The 22691-nt window shown below is 38.9% G+C and overlaps 2 protein-coding genes and 2 long non-coding RNA genes across 4 annotated transcripts; 1 reads left to right on the forward strand and 3 right to left on the reverse strand.

Moving 5' to 3' along the window:
* Positions 1–1272: 1272 nt before the first annotated feature.
* LOC134222611 (uncharacterized) lies at positions 1273–2016 on the reverse strand. The gene has a single exon (XM_062701775.1). The coding sequence runs from the start codon at positions 2014–2016 to the stop codon at positions 1273–1275; it is 744 nt and encodes a 247-aa protein (XP_062557759.1).
* Positions 2017–3359: 1343 nt separating this feature from the next.
* Positions 3360–4267, reverse strand: LOC134222612 (uncharacterized). Its single transcript, XM_062701776.1, has 2 exons — positions 3689–4267; positions 3360–3560 (listed from the first exon to the last, which is right to left on the reverse strand). The coding sequence occupies exons 1-2, from the start codon at positions 4265–4267 to the stop codon at positions 3360–3362; spliced, it is 780 nt and encodes a 259-aa protein (XP_062557760.1).
* Positions 4268–18426: 14159 nt separating this feature from the next.
* Positions 18427–18938, forward strand: LOC134220561 (uncharacterized). Its single transcript, XR_009981954.1, has 3 exons — positions 18427–18559; positions 18619–18739; positions 18807–18938. It is a non-coding gene; the product is annotated as an uncharacterized LOC134220561 (long non-coding RNA).
* Positions 18939–21360: 2422 nt separating this feature from the next.
* On the reverse strand, positions 21361–22439 carry LOC134220562 (uncharacterized). Its single transcript, XR_009981955.1, has 5 exons — positions 22320–22439; positions 22039–22252; positions 21869–21956; positions 21640–21771; positions 21361–21573 (listed from the first exon to the last, which is right to left on the reverse strand). It is a non-coding gene; the product is annotated as an uncharacterized LOC134220562 (long non-coding RNA).
* Between the last annotated feature and the right edge of the window lie 252 nt (positions 22440–22691).

The following is a 22691-nucleotide window of genomic DNA, read 5'->3' on the forward strand; positions in this document are numbered from 1 at the left end:
TTATATGATGCTTAAAGAATTAACAATTCACTCTATGCAGCGTCAACTCTGGATAATATTTTAATCTATCTTCGACCTAGTAAGATTCAACAACGGTTTTCGTAATAGAGGTACATATTTAAGTATTTGATTTGATTAATATTGAACATTACTTTTATAGAAGTATGTATAGGTATTAGGGTGGTTCAAAAAATCGATTTTGCTCCACAGTGCTCATCTGATTCTTTACCATGTTCTGAGTGGCCTCTAAAAATTTGAGCTCATTTGGATTAAAACTGATTAAGCAAATTAGTATGGGGAAATTTATTTTTTCATTATACTGTTAATGACGCTTCAACATTAAGCGCAGGTTGAAAGAAAACCTACATAGCTAAAAGGAATACTCAACAGCTTTCACCCAACGGAAATCGCATGTTGATTAACAGCCCCAATAATTAGTAATCGAATTTAATCTATACCGTGGTTTTCTGGAGCTAAATGCATAACTCATCGACAGGCAACATTGCTGCTCGTGGCGCGAAAGATAGCACACACAAATTCAGGCTACTATGTTGCACTGCACATTTCAGTGATGCCCTCAAAGAAGTTTAACGATCAGGACTAAACATTCGCAACCTGTCTTAAAATCGATTACTAATTATTGGGGCGATTAATCAACATGCGATTTTCGTTGGGTGAAAGCTGTTGAGTATTCCTTTTAGCTATGTAGGTTTTCTTTTAACCTGCGCTTAATGGGGGAACGTCATTAACAGTGTAATGAAAAAATAAATTTCCCCATACTAATTTGCATGCAAACTTAAAACGGCTTGTGCTAAATCAGTTTTAATCCAAATGAGCTCAAATTTTCAGAGGTCACTCAGAACATGGTAAAAAATCAGATGAGAACTGTGGAGCAAAATCGATTTTTTGAACCACCCTATTGGGCATACTCAATGGTAACCCATCGCAGCAGCCGTCGAAGTGCCGCACATGCCGGAGTACAAACAATCCATTTTTTTTTTGAAAATTCATTGTAAATTAATACTTACAGGGTTCGAACGCACTAGGGCCTCCGAATGTTGCGCAGTACTGCGATGAAAGACCAACCGGATTGTGACTAGGCCTGCTCGGTTGATGGTTGGCTTACTGGGAGTACGCAAATCTTGATGATTGCGCGCCGATATTCTCCGCCTGCTGTTCGGACGTCTACGAACCGGATGATGCCATCGTCTCCACGAACTATGTTCGAGATTCTTCCGTACTTCCACTTAAGAGGCGGAAGACCATCTTCCTTTAGAAACACCATCGTTCCAATGTTAACGTTGTCCCGAATGCGTGTCCACTTGGTTCGTGGATGGAGGCCAGACAGGTAATCTGCTGCCCACCGTTTCCAGATTCGCCGGAGAAGTTCTTGATTCTGCTGTCTGGTTCAGGGAAGCAAGTGAGCGGACGGTGAACGAGGAAGTGTCTCGAAGTGAGCACTTCGAGGTCGTTCGGGTCGGAAGAGAACGGCGTCAGCGGCTGCGAGTTCAAGCAGGCTTCGATGCGAGCTAGCAGAGTGACGAATTCGTCCTGAGAGAGCGCCGAGTTTCCGACGGAAGCGATTCTTAAAGGACTTAACTGCCACAGACCGCCGAAGTTTGGACTGCGGGGCGGTATGAACTTGAAGTTTATACCTCGGTCCGCACATTGATGGACTATTCCATCCTGGTGCTGTTGCGAACGAAACTGTTTGCCCAATTCCTTTAATTCCCTTGCTGCTCCTCGGAAGTTTGTAGCGTTATCACACTCTATGAGACTTGGCTTTCCTCTTCGAGCAATGAACCGATGCAGCGCTGCCTTGAACGCCGAAGTGGAGAGGTCATAGACCAGCTCCATATGCACTGCCTTGGTGACAAGGCAGACGAAAATGGCTACGAAACATTTTATTGGAGGTGCCTTCTTAGCTTTGGGATACTGGAACGGTCCACATAGATCTACTCCTGTGTTGAGGAACGGCAATGACGGTGTTACTCTTTCAAGAAGCAAGTCCCCCATAAGCTGATCTAGTTACGAGGACGGCAGCGAAAGCAGCTTACGCAGGAGTGCACAACGCTTCGTGCCAAATCCCGAAGACGAAGAGGCCAAAGTTTTTCCCGGTCGCATGTCGCAAGAAGTTGAGGTCCAGCGTGCAGGTTCTTCAAATGATAGTACGAATCGAATCTAAATCGTTAGAGGGTGCCAGTCTGGCAGAATAATTGGATGTTTTCTGTCGCTGGAGATGGCCGCATGTCTCAGGCGGCCTTGAAGTCGTAGAATACCATCATCGAGAATCGGGGCGAGGTTCCATAGTTTCGAGTTCGATTCAGCTTTACCGTGTGTAGCTGCTGCAGCGATGTCTTTAGCGAAAACTTCGTTTTGTGCTAGTCGAACAAGGTTGTTGGAAGCTTCAATGAACTCCAACGTTTGAAGAAAACCTGACCGTCGATCTGTAGGGTTACTTGGCTTGCTGTTGTGACTGAAGTGACGGAGCAGAGCAACGATACGAACGAGTGCCGAAAATTACGATCGAATCGAGAAGATTTCGCTTGATGGGTGCACCTGTATCGGCTGTGATACTGTTCTCTCTTCAAGTAGCTCGTGCGGCAAGTCAAATGAGGTTTGTGGAGTTAGAGGTGGCCAAAAGCGCGATGGTTGACTAAGCCATGGTGGGCCATTCCATCACGATGTGCTCTCTTGAAGCTGAGCTGGATACATGCCGACTCGATTTACGATGAAAGTTTTCCACCGCGATGGAGTCGAACGAAGCCAGTGGAGGGTGATCATTGAATCTGTCCAAAAAATGGCCTTGACTTTTAACGCTGTACTTGTTTGAACCTTGTAGTACAAATGGCTTAGGAGAAGGGCTGATGAGAGTTCAGACATGGTAAACAGATGCGCTTCTGCCTTTTGGAATCGCCGATAGGGGCCATCTTGCCAGATTTGGCAGCCAGCAATCCAACGGCGATCATTCCGTCTGTCGAAACTGTGCGTATATAGATGCAGGCTCCATATGTCTTCTCCGAGGCATCGCAGAAACCATGCACTTAAGTGGACACGAGAACTGAAGCAGGCATCGCCCATCTAGGAATGCTAATCGCCGATAGCCCATTTAAGCTGAGAAATTGGCCCTTCATTGGACCATTTGGGAACAGAGTATCGAAACACGTCGTCCACCGGTTGCCATTGGAGCCCCAATGTTTTGATTTGAGCGGAAGACGAGTCCAGTGAAAATGTAGTTCGTTCATCGCGGAGCTCTGCTGGTATGTGGGCGGTACTTGCTCGAGAATTCGATGTCCATTTACGCAAGCTCATGCCGGCCGACTGCATCAATTGTAGAAGCTGCTGGCAGAGTTCTACACCTAGTCGACGCCAGTCAACATGTCCGTGCAAAAATCCTTTGCTAAGGTGAACGCAGCGAGGGGGTATTCTTCCGACCCATCCTTGGACAACTGCTGGAGGCACTTGGTTGTCAAATACGGGGCAAAAGCGGTGCCGTACGTCACTGTTGACAGCTCAAAGGTACGAAAAGGCTGGTCCGGCGAGCTACGCCAGAGAATCCGCTGTAGTGGATAATCAGCAGAGTGTACTCGAATTTTCCGAAACATTTTCTCGATGTCAGCAAAACGAAGCGATGCATCCGAAACCGCAGAATGATTACTATCAGGTAATCTTGAATGACTGGACCTACCATCAGTACTTGATTCAGCGAGATCCCACTGTGAGTAGAACACGAAGCGTCAATGACTACTCGAGGCTTCGTGGTTGTACTGTCTGCTTTCTCCACGCCATGGTGCGGGAGATAGTACGAAATACAACTAACAAAAATTTCTTCATCGACAACTTCTCGCATATGGTTCAATAATTGATGATATTCTTCAATAAAGGCCGAGTATGCTTCCATCAGTTTGGGGTTGGCTTGCAGGCGACGTTCGAGAGCAAAAAATCTTCGAGTAGCAATCTCCTTCGAACTTCCCAATAGGTTTAGCATCGACGAACGTTTGGGAAGAGTGACTACGAAGCGACCTGATTCATCACGAGAGACGTTACTGGAGAAATGTTCTTCGCATGCGGTTTCCTCCAACGAAAAGGTACTTTTGTTCCAGCAAGATTCAATTTCCCAAAAGTGAGCAAGCTGGGCATCGAGAGATTCAGCACTGGTTACATAAGCAAGTTTCGAAGTGTGCTCAGTTGTTCGGTTGGAGCCTGCCCTACCGGAGGCCACCCATCCAATCACTGATGTAGCATTGTGTGATGTTTCTGGCCACATGCTCTGCAAGCACTCGATGAGCAATTTTTGACTACGTGGAAGGGGGAGAAGTAGTTGATACACAAACCTTTCTTTTTCACCTGCTCGAAACGTTGGGCGACCGAAAGTTTCTGCAATGCTTCACACTTGAATGGAGAATGAGGAGACGTAGAGCAGAACGGGCAAGAACATGGCGATGAACTAGTAGTAGTAACTACAGGGGTTAGACAAAAAGGTTGAGATAGGTAAAATTATGTCGAAATTCAAATCATCATAACTTTGCGTAGAATGATCCGATTTTAATAAAATCAGGACCATCAGAACCGGACGCTTTTCCAGTATACTGTCCCCCTGCAAAACCTAGGATTGGTCCTTGGCCACCGTAGATGTTCCGGGTTTTCCGAAGGTATGTTCAAGATGCATTTTTTCCACTGCTTGTCATTTTATGTGACGTATACTTTCATCATGTTTTATCTTCTTCTTCTTCTTCTTATTGGCATTACATCCCCCACTGGGACAGAGCCGCCCCGCAGCTTAGTGTTCATTAAGCACTTCCACAGTTATTAACTGCGAGGTTTCTAAGCCAAGTTACCATTTTTGCATTTGTATAACATGAGGCTAACCACGATGATACTTTTATGCCCAGGGAAGTCGAGACAATTTCCAATCCGAAAATTGCCTAGACCGGCACCGGGAATCGAACCCAGCCACCCTCAGCATGGTCTTGCTTTGTAGCCGCGCGTCTTACCACACGGCTAAGGAGGGCCCCATCATCATGTTTTATACTTTCCCCAAAAACTAGAACTAATATTCCGGCCAATGGTGGCTGTAGATCGAGAATCCATCAAAACTATGCAGAGATATAGCCATTTCCATAAAAACGGTTCCGGGAACATGGTGAAATGATAACAGATCTGAATAATGCAAATATGGATATCAATCTTCATGGCTTTGCCAGACGATGATTACAGAAATATTTTAAGGGTGATAGAATTCACTGCCACCCTTATAGCAGGTTCCAGGGGCCTTCCAGGAGGGCTCGGTTTTGGCACCGTTTGGAACTATGCATATATGGGTGTCAAAATTCATGTTTTCCCAAGCCGATGAATATAGGATCTTTATTAAAGATACATTATGGTGACTGTAAGACTCTCTGGCCAATTTGTAACAGGTTCCGGATGTTCTGCGAAAGTGACATCTGTTCAGGTTTTATGGCCAATCCCGTACCGATTTTACGAAAATGGCCATATCTTTGCGTATACCAAACGAATTTTCGATCTGCAGCCAGCATTGGTCAGCATATTAGTTCTTGTTCCCAGGGAGAGTGTAAAACATGATGGCAGTAAACGTCAGATAAAACGACAAGTAGAAGAAAAAATGCATTTTAAACATTTCCTCGGAAAACCCGGAACATCTCCGGTGGCCAAAGGCCAATCTGAGGTTTTACATGGGGACAGTATACTAGAAGAGTTTCCGCATCCGAAAGTCCCGATTTCATCGAAATCGGATCATTTTACACAAAAATATGCTGATTTGAACTTCGACAAAATTTTGCCTATCTTAACCTTTTGTCTAACCCCTGTATGTGGACTGTATTTATTTTCGACTTCTGTGACCGGTACGACTCCGGTTTGAGTGTATCTAACAAGCGTGGTTTCGACGGAGACAGCGAATGGAGCACCGTTAAATGGGTACGAAGAAACTTGATGACGTCTTCGTAGGGAACCTCTGTCGATTTGTGGTACGTTTCCTACTGCTTCAGCATGGACGAATCGAGTTTACTACAAACCATGTGCACCAGCAACACTCCAGTCTTTCGTGGGAATGCTTGTCGATCATACACAGGTTCCGTTCAAAATCATCGACAAGATGCATAACACTCCCTTTTGAGGGGCTCAATATAGAGCATCAATTAACGTTCTGACGACTAACTTTTTTATGTCAATTCGCTTCTCTAGTAGGTTCCAGGCGACTGGATAATTTACAGCAGTATGCTCGACGGATTCGACCATCTTCCTAGCATCTTTGGAAAGGGAAGCAACGAGATACGACAATTTGTCGATGGGCGCAAATTGGGGATTGTAGTCAATTAGGGACTTAAACGTGTCACGAAACGTTATCCACTCCGATACGCACCCAGAAAACGTAGTTTTACTTCAGGGAGCTTTATACGGGAACAAGGGTGATTGAATAGGTTTCCTGTATCACTGGTTGTAGCAAGTACTATTGATTGTGGTGTGGTAAATTTACGATATTCACTAGTGAGAAAACTATGAGTTCGTACAAAATCATTTTCGAATCCCTGACGAATAAGACGATTAGCTTCTTCTGCAATCTTTGCATCCTCTTCATCCTTATCTTTTGACGTAGGACTTACGTCTCTCTTTACTATACCGGGTGTCATTTCAAAATATTCAAATCGACCGCGTTACGCTGTGTTGAAAGATTTTGAACGTTAATAGCGTTCGTCTCAGTGGACGAATTTCTGCGGTAAGCCCCTCAATTGACAGATTTCAAGTATGCCTTCCATGTCCATGCTTGATAAGACCCGAAAAACTTGTTTCAATAGGCATGAAACTGTTTTCAATGAAAAACATTGAGATCAAGGGAACCTATAAATATGGGTACCGCATAATTCTTGCATCATTCCATTACCACGTTCTGATTGGTGCAGACACCAGCGAATGAGCAGCCGCTGGGTCTGCCGAGAAGCCATAAAATAGCGCAACGCGATTTTTTCCTTTCATTCTGACCGGGACAAGCGAAGCATCCGCATCATCGATTGAACAGCACTCACACCTTTTAGCAGGGAATGAAGTCTGCACCGACCGCTTTTTCGGCTCGACACCATCGAAGCGACCATCATCAGCCGAAACCTAGCCAGTACATCAGCAGTCCACCTTACAGATCCGACAAAGCAGCAATGCTGAGCAGATACCGGCAGCAGTAGCAGAGTCGAGCCGAGACCGGCCGGCATCGGTGCTGAGCCGAGACAGGCTGAAGAAAAGTCACATGATGCAGCATGTATGTCCAAAAAACAAACGGTTCTGCAGAGAGCCAATAATAGAGATCAATATCAATGCTTTCAATACCCTTCGGGATATAAATTGTACTTGGGTGCCAAATCCAATATTCTAGTGATAAAATTGTATGTGTTATTTTCATAAATAGCGTCAAAACTAACAGTGAATAATTTTTCTGATTTAACCGCGAAGTGGACGAAGGACTTCGCTTGACCATGTCTTTAAAGATTCATAAGATGTCCAAATCTCTCACATAATCTTATTTGGATAAAAAAACACCGATAACAGCTCAAACATTAATAAACTATCAATCGATTTTTCATCAAATGTTGGATTTTTTGGCATTGGCATTTTTTGATTGGCATGTTACCAATTCTAAATCTTATCACCCGAAATCCCATGTCCGGGTGTTTCCTTCCTTCTACTACTAACAATGTTGTCTCAGAAAAGAACACGTACTTCCCACCTGAACTGCAATTCTAAGCTCGCTTGCCCGGCTTATTGGCCTGTATCAAGCGAAAAGTCCCGTTAGGAAATAGACGCCAGCAGCGAGCAACAAGCGTAAAAAAGAAGAAGCCTTTCTCGAACGCGTTGATGATGATGACGCTTTAACTGACAAAGAAGCGGGATACAAGACACTAGCTGATTGGCCCACCAATTGGGAAGCAGAGAAGATAATAAGGTATAAAAGAAAAGTGCATTCGCTCGCAGAGCATTCAATCTTTTTTATACCATCACTAGAATTTCGCGGTTATTTGAAATGATCGTTTTCTTACTTTTTGCACTTAGCCGAAGCAAACAGCCTTTTTCAAGGCTCTAAGAGTTAAAAATAATGTTCTCCTTCAGTCGCTATCGCACGGATTAGGAGGCCTTTCAGTGGAAGGGCTGAGATACAGTATACATCCCCTTCAGTGGGAAGGTTGCCACTGTCGAGGCTAATATTTCGTGACCGGACAGATACTTCCTGAATTTTTTTTTGATGGTTTTTGTTCGAGGTAGATTTGATTTCTGTGTCGGTTTGATGAGAAGATTTTGCCAAGGAATGGTATGCAACGCCGATTATTTATCCAAAGTAGTTGATGTGAGAAATTTGGACATATTATGTATCTTAAAGGCATGGTCAAGTCAAGTCCTACGTCCACTTAGCGGTTATGTCACAGACATTACCCACTGTTCGTTTTTTTATTCACTAAACTGTTGATCCGGTCGTTACACCTTTTCATTTCTGGAATTTCGATTAGAATGGCAAAGGGTTCCATGATTTCAAAACATTTTCATCTTTTCAAAAGTTTGTTTTCTTCGCACGCATTACATTAAATGACAAATACAAGTGTCACCAAGGTTAAGAATTGTTAAGTCGAAGTACCGTAATCCGGGGTATCATTGATCAATTTTTTCAATGTTTTGTAAATATTTCCTCCGTAAATTAAATGATTGCTTTTTTCATATTTTTAAAACGAGTACTGCTACGTGTAGAACGTTTGAGGCTATTGTTCTTGATTATTTGATAATAATAAAATTGTTTTAAAAATCTGTTTTGTCTAGTTTTTCGAATTTCCAATTTGGGGTAACTTTGATCATAAATCATTTCACTTTGTTACGTCTATAAAGCAAGCGTTTGTAAACGCCTTAAGGTAGGCAATTACTTTTGAAATCCTTATACTGAGGCGAAGCGTATTGATTGTTTCGAGTAAGGCATCATGACCGCTAGGTGAATTATCTGGTTTTTCAACAATAAAAATCAAAATTTTGAAACAAAAAATATGGATAAACAAAGAAAATAAGATTACTTATCACCCAATTGTACGTACGATCTCAATTTTTTGTTATTATGCTTGTTTTGAGTGCTTTTTGGCAGCTTACTGTGAGTTAACAAAATGATGTTGATTTTATTTTTCAAACTATGGCAAAAATTAAATGCAAATTCTAGTGGAGATTATATTATTCGGTAGCAAATTTAGTCAAGATTAAAATACCTAACTCATAATAAGTAATCGTAATAACAGAAAGTAATACTTTATTCATCTTTTGAAAATGGTTCAACTGATCAATGTTACCCCGCTGATCAATGTTCCCCCGGATTACGGTACTAAAATTCGTCAGATGAACGAAATTATTGTTTTTAGATTCAATCGAATTTCGATTAACTTACCTACTTTAATGTCTATGGGAAGGTGAAATTTAAAAAAAAAACCTTGGGCGGTACCTCAAGCTATGTAAAGAACTGAAGGGGTACCACTGAAGGAAAAGGTTGAGACTCTAGCACAGCGGTTATTACCCTTTTTCTTGAGAGGTACCCCTTCGAAGTTTAGCAATTTAGCATGCATTGAGGTACCCCTTATTTTTTTTACCGTGTATAAAAAAAACATAGCTAATAAAATATATGAAAAATAGTCCTGAAAAATAACGAGATATATGGATCTCCATAAAGTTGACTGAATTTTTTATTAGTTTCGTGGAACTTTCCAATTCAAATTAAGTTTGTACATCAAGCTTCCTACAGGACTTACATGACTATTGGAGGCTTCTGCACCTTTTGAAAAGGAGCTTCCGAGCTTGTTGAAGGGAAGTTTCTGAGCCTCTTGAAGGGAGGATTACGAGCCTCTTGAATGGGGGCTATAGAACCACTTAAAAAGAGGCTTCTAAGCCTCTCGAAAGAATAATTTCGATCCTCTTGAAAGGAGGCTTCCGAACCAATTGAATAAAGGCTTACGAGCCTGTTGGAAAGAAGCTTACGAGCCTCATGTAAAGGAGCTTCCGAGCCTCATGTAAAGAGGCTCACGAGCCTCTTGGAAGGAAGTTCACGAGCATCTTGGAAGGAGGTTTCCGAGCATCTTGGAAGGAGGCTTCCGAGCCTCTTGAAAGGAGGCTTCCGAGCCTCTTGAAAGGAGGCTTCCGAGCCTCTTGAAAGGAGGCTTCCGAGCCTCTTGAAAGGAGGCTTCTGAGGCCTCTTGAAAGGAGGCTTCCAGGCCTCTTGAAAGGAGACTTGAGGCCTCTTGAAAGGAGGCTTCTGAGCCTCTTGAAAGGAGGCTTCTGAGCCTCTTGAAAGGAGGCTTCTGAGCCTCTTGAAAGGGAGGCTTGAGCCTCTTGAAGGAGGCTTGAGCCTCTTGAAAGGAGGCATCTGAGGCCTCTTGAAAGGAGGCATCCAGGCCTCTTGAAAGGAGGCATCTGAGCCTCTTGAAAGGAGGCTTCTGAGCCTCTTTGAAAGGAGGCTCTGAGCTCTTGAAAGGGAGGCTTCTGAGCTCTTGAAAGGAGGCTTGAGCCTCTTGAAAGGAGGCTTGAGCTCTTGAAAGGAGGCTTCTGAGCCTCTTGAAAGGAGGCTTCTGAGCCTCTTGAAAGGAGGCTCTGAGCCTCTTGAAAGGAGGCTTCCAGGCCTCTTGAAAGGAGGCTTGAGCCTCTTGAAAGGAGGCTTCTGAGGCCTCTTGAAAGGAGGCTTCTGAGCCTCTTGAAAGGAGGCTTCTGAGCCTCTTGAAAGGAGGCTCTGAGCCTCTTGAAGGAGGCTTCCAGCCTCTTGAAGGAGGCTTCCGAGCCTCTTGAAAGGAGGCTTCCGAGCCTCTTGAAAGGAGGCCTCGAGCCTCTTGAAAGGAGGCTTCCGAGCCTCTTGAAAGGAGGCTTCCGAGCCTCTTGAAAGGAGGCTTCCGAGCCTCTTGAAAGGAGGCTTCCGAGCCTCTTGAAAGGAGGCTTCCGAGCCTCTTGAAAGGAGGCTTCCGAGCCTCTTGAAAGGAGGCTTCCGAGCAATTTTGACCTCTCTTATGTGATTTTCCTGTGATTCTTATGTGTTTTCTTGTTTTATAATACACGAGAAAGGCACCATCACCGCTAGGTGAATTATTCTGGGTTTTTATAATGCATTAGGCTTATTTCTTATATATCCAACCGGACACCTTAATAGTATAGGGACCTAATTATTTAATTCGTTTCCAAATTGAAATTATTTAACGATACGAAAACCCAATTTCGTATCGTTAAATGATTTCAATTTCCGAACGACTTAAACAATTAGGTCGCCATACTATTGAAGGATGTCCAGTTGGATATGTAAGAAATTGAATAATCAAATCTAATCCCTATGCTCCCCACAAAAAGAAAGTCCTAGCTATGCCATCGGTTTCCAGTCTGCGAAAACAAAGAACTTTATAGCGGTAAGGAAGCGTGGCCCGGCCCGGAACAGTGACGAGGAGCAAAGCTTTCAATTAAATTAAGAGCAAGGGAGAAACGATCGTCATCGTCGCTCGTAGCTCGGTCGGTTGAGTGGTTAGTTGGTCCGCTGGGAACAACAAATCCACTGACTGCTCCGCCGACGACGAAACCATGAAGCTTCTAAAATAAAGATAACAAATCGAATCGGATTCGCTCTTCTTCAATCAATCAATCTATCAATCAATCAGTGCCGTCTCGTACCTACAAGTCTGAGCCGGAACCTATTCGGTTATTTTTGCATGGTGAAGGATGAGGTCTAGAGTGATTGGAAGATGGACTAGAAAATGCATGTTGTTTTAACTTTTTTTCTCCTTGTTTTAGGAGCAAATAAAATTTGCTTTGCTTTGCGGGTTAGTTGATTGGGTTTTCAAAGCTCTAACGAGATGCGATTTATCACCCTTATTCTTGTTTACGTCCGTATCTGACATTCGAACGAACGTATCGATTCGGATGACTTCGAAAACGGTATTCCCGTTTTCGATCGAACGCCAATCGAATGCGATACGTATTCGAAAAAGTGTTGCCCTATCGACAAACACATTCGAAGCATTTCTAAGCTGTCAAAATGCAAGTAATCAAAACAAAGATAAAAAATATTCGGTTGAGATATTTCACTCGTCGTTTATAAAATATCAGTTTTTAAGTAATTCCTTGTGATATCGCGATAACGGAATCGGAAAAAACTGAAAATCCCACGGATAGTTGGACGGCTGAGCAGAAAGATTAAAAACACCGGGAGATGCCATCAGCAGCATCGATGCATAGGACGAAATTTCACTGGAATGTAGCGGACGCAGACACTTCGCGGGAAAATGTGGCCATTATTCCAATTATTTGTCACCGTGGATCTGCATTGGTTATCCAACCTTTTGCCATTCCGTGGAACAGCTGGTTTAAGAGTTCGCAGCTGGAGATGAAAACGGTGCGCTGAAGGATGTAGTTGTCCGTCGCAGAGATTTGTTTCGATTGAGTTGCATGTTAGTTCTGTATGGTACAAAGAGTTTCTAAAGACGAGTTCCGAACTGATTACAAATAAATGTTAATGGTGTTAATAAAAAAATATAAATTAAACCCTAACCACTTTATAAATTGATTGAAATGCGCTTATTTTTATAGTCATAAATGAATTATTTGGAAACAGCGACCGAGTTTTGCGCTAACAGCTACACAATTATCTCAAGAGACAAGATTTTTCGGAAAGCAATTTTCAAATTTTTACATTCATTCGAAGGGGAATTTCTTTTGATTTTTCACAGGATGTGTTTTGATGATATCCACGGGCAATCAATATGTGCCATTTTAGCCGGCGGTTGCGACGTGAAAACTCTCGGAATCTTCATCGGAAAAAACATTAGAAATACTCTCGCGATATTCTACAGAATTCCTTGAAGGAATTCCTCAGAAGTTCTACAGTGAAAAGGTTAAAATATCCTTTGGAAATTCTTCGGAAAAGTCTTCAAGATTTCCTCTGTAAATTCTTTCAAATTCTCTGAGTTTTCAAAATTTCCTCATAAAATTGTTCTTCAACAATTCCTCGGCAAATATTCAATGGAATTCTTCTAAATTTCTACAGAGAATTCTTTAGAATTATTACGAAAATGAATTTCTAGAAAAATCATCTTAATTTCCATAGACAATTCTTCTGAATTTTCATGGGAAATTCTCCAGAAAATATACGGAAAACCGTGAAACTCTTCTGCATTATACTTCTCACTTGAAATTTTTTATGAATTTCCTTGTGATTTATTTTTTCAAATTTCTGATTTTTCATATTTTTTTTCTAAGCTACCTCTAGATTTTTTCCCTTTGATTCCCCCAAGAATTCCTTCTGGAGTTCTCTCAGGAATTTCTCCTGAAGTTTCTTCAGAATTTATCCAGGAGGAACTTCAAAAGGAATGCCTAGACGAACTCCAGGAGCAATTCCTGAAGAAACTCCAAAAATTCCTGGAGGAACTTCTACAGGAACTCAAGGATAAATTTCTAAATGAGTTTTGAGAGGAATTCCTGGGAACACTTCAGAAGCAATTCGTGGAGAAACTTTATATATAAGAATATATAGAGAATTGCTGGAGAATTCCCACTGGGAATTCCTGGAGGAACACTAGTAGAAATTCCTGGACAAACTCCAGTAGGAATTCCTAGAGAAACCCTAAGAGATACTCCAGTAGGAATTTCTGGAAAAACTTCAGCTGAAATTCTCGAGGAACTCCTACAGAAACTTAATGAGAAATATCAGCGAAACTCCAGGAGGATTTTCTGAAAGAATCTTGGAGGAACTTCTGGAAGAATTCTTGGAGAAACTCCAGGAGGCATTATTGGATGAACTTCAAGAGGAGTTTCTGGAGCAACTCCATGAGGAATTTCTAGAAGCACTCCTGAAAGAGCTTCTGGGAGAACCCCTGTAGAAACTTCTAGTGGAACTCTTGGAGGAACATCTGGAGGGAAGCTTGGTTAAACTCTAGTAGGAATTCCAGTAGAAATTCCCGAAGAAACTCTAGGAGGATATTCTGGATTAACTTCAGGAGAAATTTCAGGTGTAAATTCTGGAGAAATTTCATAAGGAATTATTGAAGGAACTCCAGTAGGAATTCCTGGAGAAACTCCAGAAGAAATTCCTGAGGAAACCCTAGGAGAAACACCAGTTGAAATTCTTGCAGAAACTCCAGGAGAAATTTCTGGTAAAGCTCCTTCAGCAACTCCAAGAGAAATTTGTGGTGGAGCTTCTGATGGAATTCCTGAAGAAACTTCAGGAGAAATTTGAAGGAACTCCTGGAGGAAGCTCTGAATACACTTTTGGAGGAACTCCATGAGAAAAGCCTGGTGGAAAGCCCAGGGGAAACTCCAGTTGAATTCCCAAGGATTTTTTTTGAAGGACTTCCAAAAATTCCCATAAAAATTCCCTGATCAACTTCAGGAAAAGTTCTCGGAGGAACTCTAGACGCAATTTTCTAGAAAAAGTAGTAACTCGTAGAGAAATTTCCTGGAGTAACTTGCGGTGACATCCCTGGAGAAATTCCTATAGCAACTTCCGGGGAAACTAATGGAGGAACTTCCGGGGGAATTCCTTGATGAACTTCCGGAGGAATACGTTGAAGAGCTTCCGGAGGATTTCCTGGAGAAACTTCCAGAGGAATTCTTTAAGGAACTTCCGGAAGAATTCCTTGGAGGAATTTTTGGGGGATTTTTTTAAAGAACTTTCGGAGGAACTCCAGAAGGAACTTCAGGAGGAATTCCTTGAAGAGCTTCCGGAGGAATTCCTTGAGGAACTTCCGAAGGAATTCATGGAGGAACTTCCGAAAGAATTCCTGGAAGACTTTGCGGAGGAATTCCCTGAAGGAACTTCTGGGGGAATTCCTGAAGAAATTCCTGTGGGACTTGTGAAGGAATTTGCGGAGAAGGTACTGAGGGTACTTCCGGAGAAATTCCTGAGGAAACTTCCGGAGCAATTCCTTGGGGAACTTCTGGAGGAGTTCCTTGGGGAACTTCTGGAGGCATTCGTTGAAGAACTTCCGGAGGAATTCTTTGAGGAACTCCCGGAGGAATTCCTTGAAGAACTTTCGGAGGAATTCCTTGAGGAACTTCCGGAGGAATTCTTTGAGAAACTTCCGGAGGGCTACCTTTGGGAACTTCCGGAGGGATGCCTTGAGGAATTTCTGGGAAACTCCTGAAGGAAATTCTGAAAGAGCTTTCGAGGAAATATTTTAAAGAACTTCCGGAGGAATTCCTTGAGAAACTTCCGGAGGAGTTCCTTGAGGATCTTCCGGAGGAATTCCTTGAGGAACTTCCGGAGGAATTCCTTGAGGAACTTCCGGAAGAATTCTTTGAGAAACTTCCGAAGGGATACCTTTGGGAACTTCCGGAGGGATGCCTTGAAGAATTTCCGAAGAAACTCCTGAAGGAAATTCTCAAAAGAGCTTTTGAGGAAATAGTTTTAAAGAACTTCCGGAGGAATTGCTTTGAGGAATTTCCGGAGGAATTTCTTTGAGGAACTTCCGGAGGAGTTTCTTTGAGGAACTTCCGGAGGAATTTCTTTGAGGAACTTCCGGAGGAATTCCTTGAGGAACTTCCGGAGGAATTCCTTGAGGATCTTCCGGAAGAATTTTTTGAGGAACTTCCGGAGGAATTCCTTGAGGAACTTCCGGAGGAATTCTTTGAGGAGCTTCCAGAGGAACTCCTTCAGGAATTTCCGGAGGAATTCCTTGAAAAACTTCCGAAGGAATTCCTTGAGGAACTTCCGCAGGAATTTCTTGAGGGACTTATGGAGGAATTCCTTGAGGAACATCCGGAGGAATTCCCTGAAGAACTTCTGGAGGATCCCGTGGAAACCTTCCCGAGGAATCCCATGAAAAACTTCCGGAAGAATTCCTTGTGTAACTTCCGGAGGGATTTCTTGGGGAACTTCCGGAGGGATGCCTTGAGGAATTTCTGGAGAAACTCCTGAAGGATATTCTGAAAGAGCTTTCGGGGGAATATTTTGAAGAACTTCCGGAGGAATTCCTGAATGCACCTTCGGAGGATTTTTAAGGAACTTCCGAAACAATTCCTGAAGGAACATCCGGAGCAACTTCTGGAGGAATTCCTTGAGGATCTTTTGGAGGAATTCCTTGAAGAATTTTTGGAGGAATTCTTTGAAAACTTCCGGAGGAAATCCTGAAGGAACTTTCGAAGGCATTACTGAAGGAACTTCTGGGGGAGTTCCTGAAGGAACTTCCGGAGGAATTTCTGAAGGCACTTCCGGAATAATTCCTGAAGGAACTTCCGGAGGAATTCCTGAAGGAATTTCTGAAGGAACTTCCGGAGGAACTCCTAAAGGAACTTCCGTGGGAAATTCCTGAAGAAAAAAGAAAAACTTCCGGAGGAATTGCTGGAGGAACTTCTTGCATTAGTTAGTGATGAACTTAAAATTATGTTGAAAAATCACTTTAATAAAGTTCTTAAAAAAGATAAATCGCTTAATAAAGATTTGCTTTCAGGAGGAACTCTAGTAAAATTTCCTGAAGCAACTTCAGTAGAAATTCCAGTACTAACTCAAGTACGAATCGCTTGAGGAACTCACGGACGAATTCCTGAAGAAATTTTAGGAGGAATTTATTAAGGAATTCTCGGGAGAATTCTTTGAAGAAAGTCCGTAAGAATTTCTGGAGGAGTTCTTGGAGGAATTGCTTGAGGAACTCCCGGAAGAATTTCGGGAGGAATTTCTGGATGTACTGCCGGAGTAATTTCTGAAGAAATTTCAGGAGGAATTCTTAAAGGGATTTCCGGAGGAATTTTCTGGAGGAGTTTTTGTAGGAATTTCCGGGGAAATTCCTGGATGAATGTTCACATGAATTCCTAAAGAAATTCGTGGAGTGAATCCTATACAAATTTTAGAAATTCCGCCAGGAATTCTTCCAAAAAAGCCTCCAGAGATACCTGCGGAAGTTCCTCAAGAAATGTCTGCAGAACTTCCATTGAAAGCTTCTCCAGGAATTCGTCCAAGAGTTTCTCCAGCAATTCCTCTGGAAGTCACAACTCACACTAGAAATTCCATCGGAGGTTTCTTCAGGAATTTCATCGTACAATCCTCCAGGAATTCCATCGGTAGATCCTCCAGGAGTTCCATCAGAAGTGCCTCCAGGAATTCGTTCGGGAAATTTCCTAAAGGAATTCTACCGGTAGTTCTCCAAGGAATTTCTCCGGAAGATCCACCACCGAAATTCCTCCGGTAGCTCTTCCAAGAATTCCTTTTGAAGATCTTTTAGGAATTCTTTCGGAAGTTTCTCCCGAAATTCCTCGAGGGATTTCTCCGGAAGTTCCACCAGAATTTTTTTCCGGAAGTTCCTTCAGGAATTCTTCCATGCATTTCTCTGAACGTTCATCTAGAAACTTATTTGGAAGATTCTTCAGGCATTTTTCCGGAAGGTCCTACAGAATCTCCTCGGAAGTTCATCCAGGAATTTCGTCGGAAGTTCTTCCGGGAGTTCCTCCAGAAGTTACTCTAGGAATTCCTGAGAAAATCGCTAAAGTATTACTTTAGAAATTCGCTCGGGAATTTCTAAAAAATTTAATGTTTAATCATTTATGCTGCTTTACAAAGCCATTGCAGCATTCAAAATTTCAATTTATTTATGCAGCATTCAAAAGTTCATAAAAAAAATCATTCAAAAAATTCAAACGCATCGTTCAAATTTACTCAAAATGACTCTGAAAACGCCCTTATTGTTGAGGTCATAATGTGTATCTGTAAAGTTGCAATCAGGTAGTCAAATTTTATGATAAATGAAAAACATGTTTTATTTACGTAAGATGTACAAAATTTCGTCGCCAGGAACATCCATTTGAACCATTTCAACCGACATGGAAAAGTTGAAACAGAATCGTAATGATTCGTGTCAATTCGCGAGGTCAGAGCGTCGAATTGAAAGTAGTCAAAAATGTCCATTCGAACGAAAACGGGAATAGGGCAAACACTCGGTTAGAATTGGTTCGAACGAAAACGAGAATGCGAACTGTTCCCAGCAAACAATCAGTTCGACGTTAGATACTAGTTAGGGTATGTTAGCTATGCTTCGGTACAAATACATAACCATTTTTATGCTTTTATGTTGTTGCTACATTATCTGTATGCTTTTTCAATTTTGACAGTTCTTTTTTGTTGACTGGATCCCGAAAAAAGAAGGAACATTGACTTTATTTGTTCTTAATAAATAAAAGAAACGGGAAAAAGATAAATAACTTTCGCGGAAATTTAAACTGAAAGACTGCCATTCTGTGTCGATGCTGACATCAAGGTGCTCTTTTTATGGCGGATGCCGACAATTTACCGACGCTGGATCCCGGTTTGTGGATTTCAATAATCCGGATTTGCTGCTGCCTACGATATTTTTAACGGGCAAGTTTTGAGTTATTTGTATTCTTGCAAATTTGAATTAACCCCTGGACTTAAATTTGCCATTCATAGATGCTGTCATCAAGATGTCTCCCAAACGCTGCAGAAGGCAAAACGATATCGGTTGTACGGCCTTTGATGGCGGATGCCGACGGTTTTTCATACTGGATCCCGATTGTGAATGTTAACAAACCGTCCTGCTGCTGACGATAATGTTTACCGGTGAGTTTTGTGTCGTTGACTGCATTCATTAAATAATTTATGATATGTACCGTTCACAGTAATCGTGGGGATCCCGGCATTAAGCAGCATCCTGAAGAGTTGCAGAGCACAAAACCACCTACCGAAAAGTCAAATGCATCGCAATGGAAATGGTGTGTTGCAGCCGACGATGCTTACCAGGTAACTTTTGAGATTCAGTTCTTGTTCATACAAATTATTAAATTTCAGAACAATTTGCAATTTTCAGAGCCCTTGTCTGGGATAGTTATGCCAGCATGAAACTGTCTCCAGAACGTATGCACAGGTGAGCGTGATGAAACACCATTCGAATAGACCTTTGCCTTTGCTGGTGGTAATGTCGGGTAAGTTATCTGTTGATGTCCTAGAAGTCTGTATGCAATGATTAAATTTAAAGCTTTTCAATGATATTTTTGTAATTTACGATCGAGGATCAATTTGTTCCAGCTGTTATCTGAGGTAACTGTGTATTTGTGCTCAGTCCTCAGATAGTTTAGTCTCTAAAAAGACGGGTTTACCCAACTAAAGGTTTGCTTCCACGGATCAGAAAATTTTCTGGTCGGAAATTTTCTCATCTTCGCTGGACAATGTGTTAGCCCAATGGTTTATACATGAAAAATGGAAACTAGGCTTGGTAACTATGCAGTAGACTGGCCCAGATTACTATGGGGAGAAAAAAATGTTGTCGAATTCCACGGGGCACCCCCCAGAACTGTGTCTTTGGGTGAGAAAATCAATCTCTGAAAATTTCAGCTCAATCGCTTGTTGCATAAGCTGGCGCATTTGATTTGAAGTTTGTATGGGGATTTCAGCCAAAATGTATAGGAAAATACACCTCCGTCACTCATTCGATCTGGAAATTGGTTCTGATTGCTCGATTGACCTCAGAATTGCAAAAACGGCAGTTGGTATGCTACAGAACAATTTCACAGAACATTGCATGATGATTAAATAAACTTTTATATAATTTTCGGCTGAATTATTAGGAGCTGATTTGTGTATTTTTGGGTTTTTTGATCGAATCGCATCAGCCGAAACCCACATAAAAGTTTCATATAAAATAAATTAAAATTAAATTAAAATTAAATTAAAATTAAATTAAAATTAAATTAAAATTAAATTAAAATTAAATTAAAATTAAATTAAAATTAAATTAAAATTAAATTAAAATTAAATTAAAATTAAATTAAAATTAAATTAAAATTAAATTAAAATTAAATTAAAATTAAATTAAAATTAAATTAAAATTAAATTAAAATTAAATTAAAATTAAATTAAAATTAAATTAAAATTAAATTAAAATTAAATTAAAATTAAATTAAAATTAAATTAAAATTAAATTAAAATTAAATTAAAATTAAATTAAAATTAAATTAAAATTAAATTAAAATTAAATTAAAATTAAATTAAAATTAAATTAAAATTAAATTAAAATTAAATTAAAATTAAATTAAAATTAAATTAAAATTAAATTAAAATTAAATTAAAATTAAATTAAAATTAAATTAAAATTAAATTAAAATTAAATTAAAATTAAATTAAAATTAAATTAAAATTAAATTAAAATTAAATTAAAATTAAATTAAAATTAAATTAAAATTAAATTAAAATTAAATTAAAATTAAATTAAAATTAAATTAAAATTAAATTAAAATTAAATTAAAATTAAATTAAAAATTAAATTAAAAGTAAATTAAAATTAAATTAAAATTAAATTAAAATTAAATTAAAATTAAATTAAAATTAAATTAAAATTAAATTAAAATTAAATTAAAATTAAATTAAAATTAAATTAAAATTAAATTAAAATTAAATTAAAATTAAATTAAAATTAAATTAAAATTAAATTAAAATTAAATTAAAATTAAATTAAAATTAAATTAAAATTAAATTAAAATTAAATTAAAATTAAATTAAAATTAAATTAAAATTAAATTAAAATTAAATTAAAATTAAATTAAAATTAAATTAAAATTAAATTAAAATTAAATTAAAATTAAATTAAAATTAAATTAAAATTAAATTAAAATTAAATTAAAATTAAATTAAAATTAAATTAAAATTAAATTAAAATTAAATTAAAATTAAATTAAAATTAAATTAAAATTAAATTAAAATTAAATTAAAATTAAATTAAAATTAAATTAAAATTAAATTAAAATTAAATTAAAATTAAATTAAAATTAAAATTAAAATTAAATTAAAATTAAATTAAAATTAAATTAAAATTAAATTAAAATTAAATTAAAATTAAATTAAAATTAAATTAAAATTAAATTAAAATTAAATTAAAATTAAATTAAAATTAAATTAAAATTAAATTAAAATTAAATTAAAATTAAATTAAAATTAAATTAAAATTAAATTAAAATTAAATTAAAATTAAATTAAAATTAAATTAAAATTAAATTAAAATTAAATTAAAATTAAATTAAAATTAAATTAAAATTAAATTAAAATTAAATTAAAATTAAATTAAAATTAAATTAAAATTAAATTAAAATTAAATTAAAATTAAATTAAAATTAAATTAAAATTAAATTAAAATTAAATTAAAATTAAATTAAAATTAAATTAAAATTAAATTAAAATTAAATTAAAATTAAATTAAAATTAAATTAAAATTAAATTAAAATTAAATTAAAATTAAATTAAAATTAAATTAAAATTAAATTAAAATTAAATTAAAATTAAATTTAAATTAAAATTAAATTAAAAATAAATTAAAATTAAATTAAAATTAAATCAATAAAATCGATAAAATTACAAATGAGTGTTTAAAACATTGCCATTTGAAGACGTGAAGATAGGATCTCTGTCCGACGATCTGAGATTCTTCTTATTGGACCAAGCAATTCTTCATGCACTTGAGCTTACAACCTAGACTTCATGCATCGCATAGAATCTTCCCCATCTTGCAGTGAAATAACGCCTATTGGTCCTGCAGCAACTCATCTCCTACACCCGGCGATTTCTCAGGAACCAACCAGCACCACCTGGAGCATAGAATAGAATTTGATTTTGAGAAAAAATATCTTGCTTTTCAAACAACAGTGTCTTACCCAGGCGAAATCCAGATGCATTCTGCTGGTTGAGATTCGTTCCCGGATGGAAATTAATATTCCGAAAAGACATTCCTCGTCGCCTGGCAGTAGAGCTGTCAACCACCGAAAAGAAAAGTGCCTCCTCTGAATCTGAAAGTGAATTAAAACAAGGGTCGTAGAAAGATATGTAGATAGGAATGAGAGCACTGAACTCATATTTTATATTGAAATATTGATTTAAACTTACTTGCTTTATCTCACCATTTTATGGTGGTCCCAACTGATGCGCATTCTTCAGGCCAGAGACGTTATGATTATAAAAAAACACCAAATCGCTGTTGGCAAAACCAATTAAACAAAAAAAGCCATAAGTAATGGTTATCTTATAATATATGCGCATTATGAAGGGAAACTTACTCAATGGAGCTGCCAAAGAAATGTGAATGCTGCCGGAGTATTCCATCCAAAACGCGGACCGTATCACAGCGACTATTCAGAGGAAACCCCATCCCATCTATGCGTTGCATCCTTGAGCGCTTCTCATCAGCGATTTCTGCCCTGGGGTGACCATGACCAGCTTCTCGTCGATGCCTGCAACTTAGTTTTGCAGATGCTGACACAAAGCCGAATGCTGAAATTCGAAGTTTAATATTAACAAGCTACCTTAATGTTCTTAATCAGTGAAAGTAAATACTTACATGAAAAAGCAATCAAACATCGCAATATACATATTGATTTTTCAGAAGAAAAAATCGCAAAAACAGCTTGGAAGCAACGTCACTTGTTTTTTTTTTCTGTTTATGTTTCCAGTTTGTTGCCGGCGTTGCAAAGCACGAGAGAAAAGAGGAAAAGCATGACACTGAAGTGTATGTTATATGCTTTCTGAAGAGAAGCATAACTAACAGACCCTAACCAGACCCTAACATCTCACAGATTGTTACTCTGGGAAGGGTGTATAAGATTACCTACTAGTTTGGCATTCGAAAACTAAGAATAATTCATCCAGATGATGATAGCGTCTTTCTGTTCAGTAAATGCATGATGGAATGATAAAGGTTCACAAAGATTTA

Source organism: Armigeres subalbatus, chromosome 3, assembly GCF_024139115.2.
Source record: "Armigeres subalbatus isolate Guangzhou_Male chromosome 3, GZ_Asu_2, whole genome shotgun sequence".
Classification (NCBI taxonomy): domain Eukaryota; kingdom Metazoa; phylum Arthropoda; class Insecta; order Diptera; family Culicidae; genus Armigeres; species Armigeres subalbatus.

What these genes read in the sequence shown, in the direction of transcription:
- LOC134222612 (XM_062701776.1), bottom strand. Translation starts at nt 4,267, where the DNA reads ATGTGGCCAGAAACATCACACAATGCTACATCAGTGATTGGATGGGTG. An exon ending in CGCTGAATCAAGTACTGATG is followed by an intron (nt 3,561 to 3,688) that starts GTAGGTCCAGTC and finishes TATCCACTACAG; the next exon opens with CGGATTCTCTGGCGTAGCTC.
- LOC134222611 (XM_062701775.1), bottom strand. Translation starts at nt 2,016, where the DNA reads ATGGGGGACTTGCTTCTTGAAAGAGTAACACCGTCATTGCCGTTCCTC.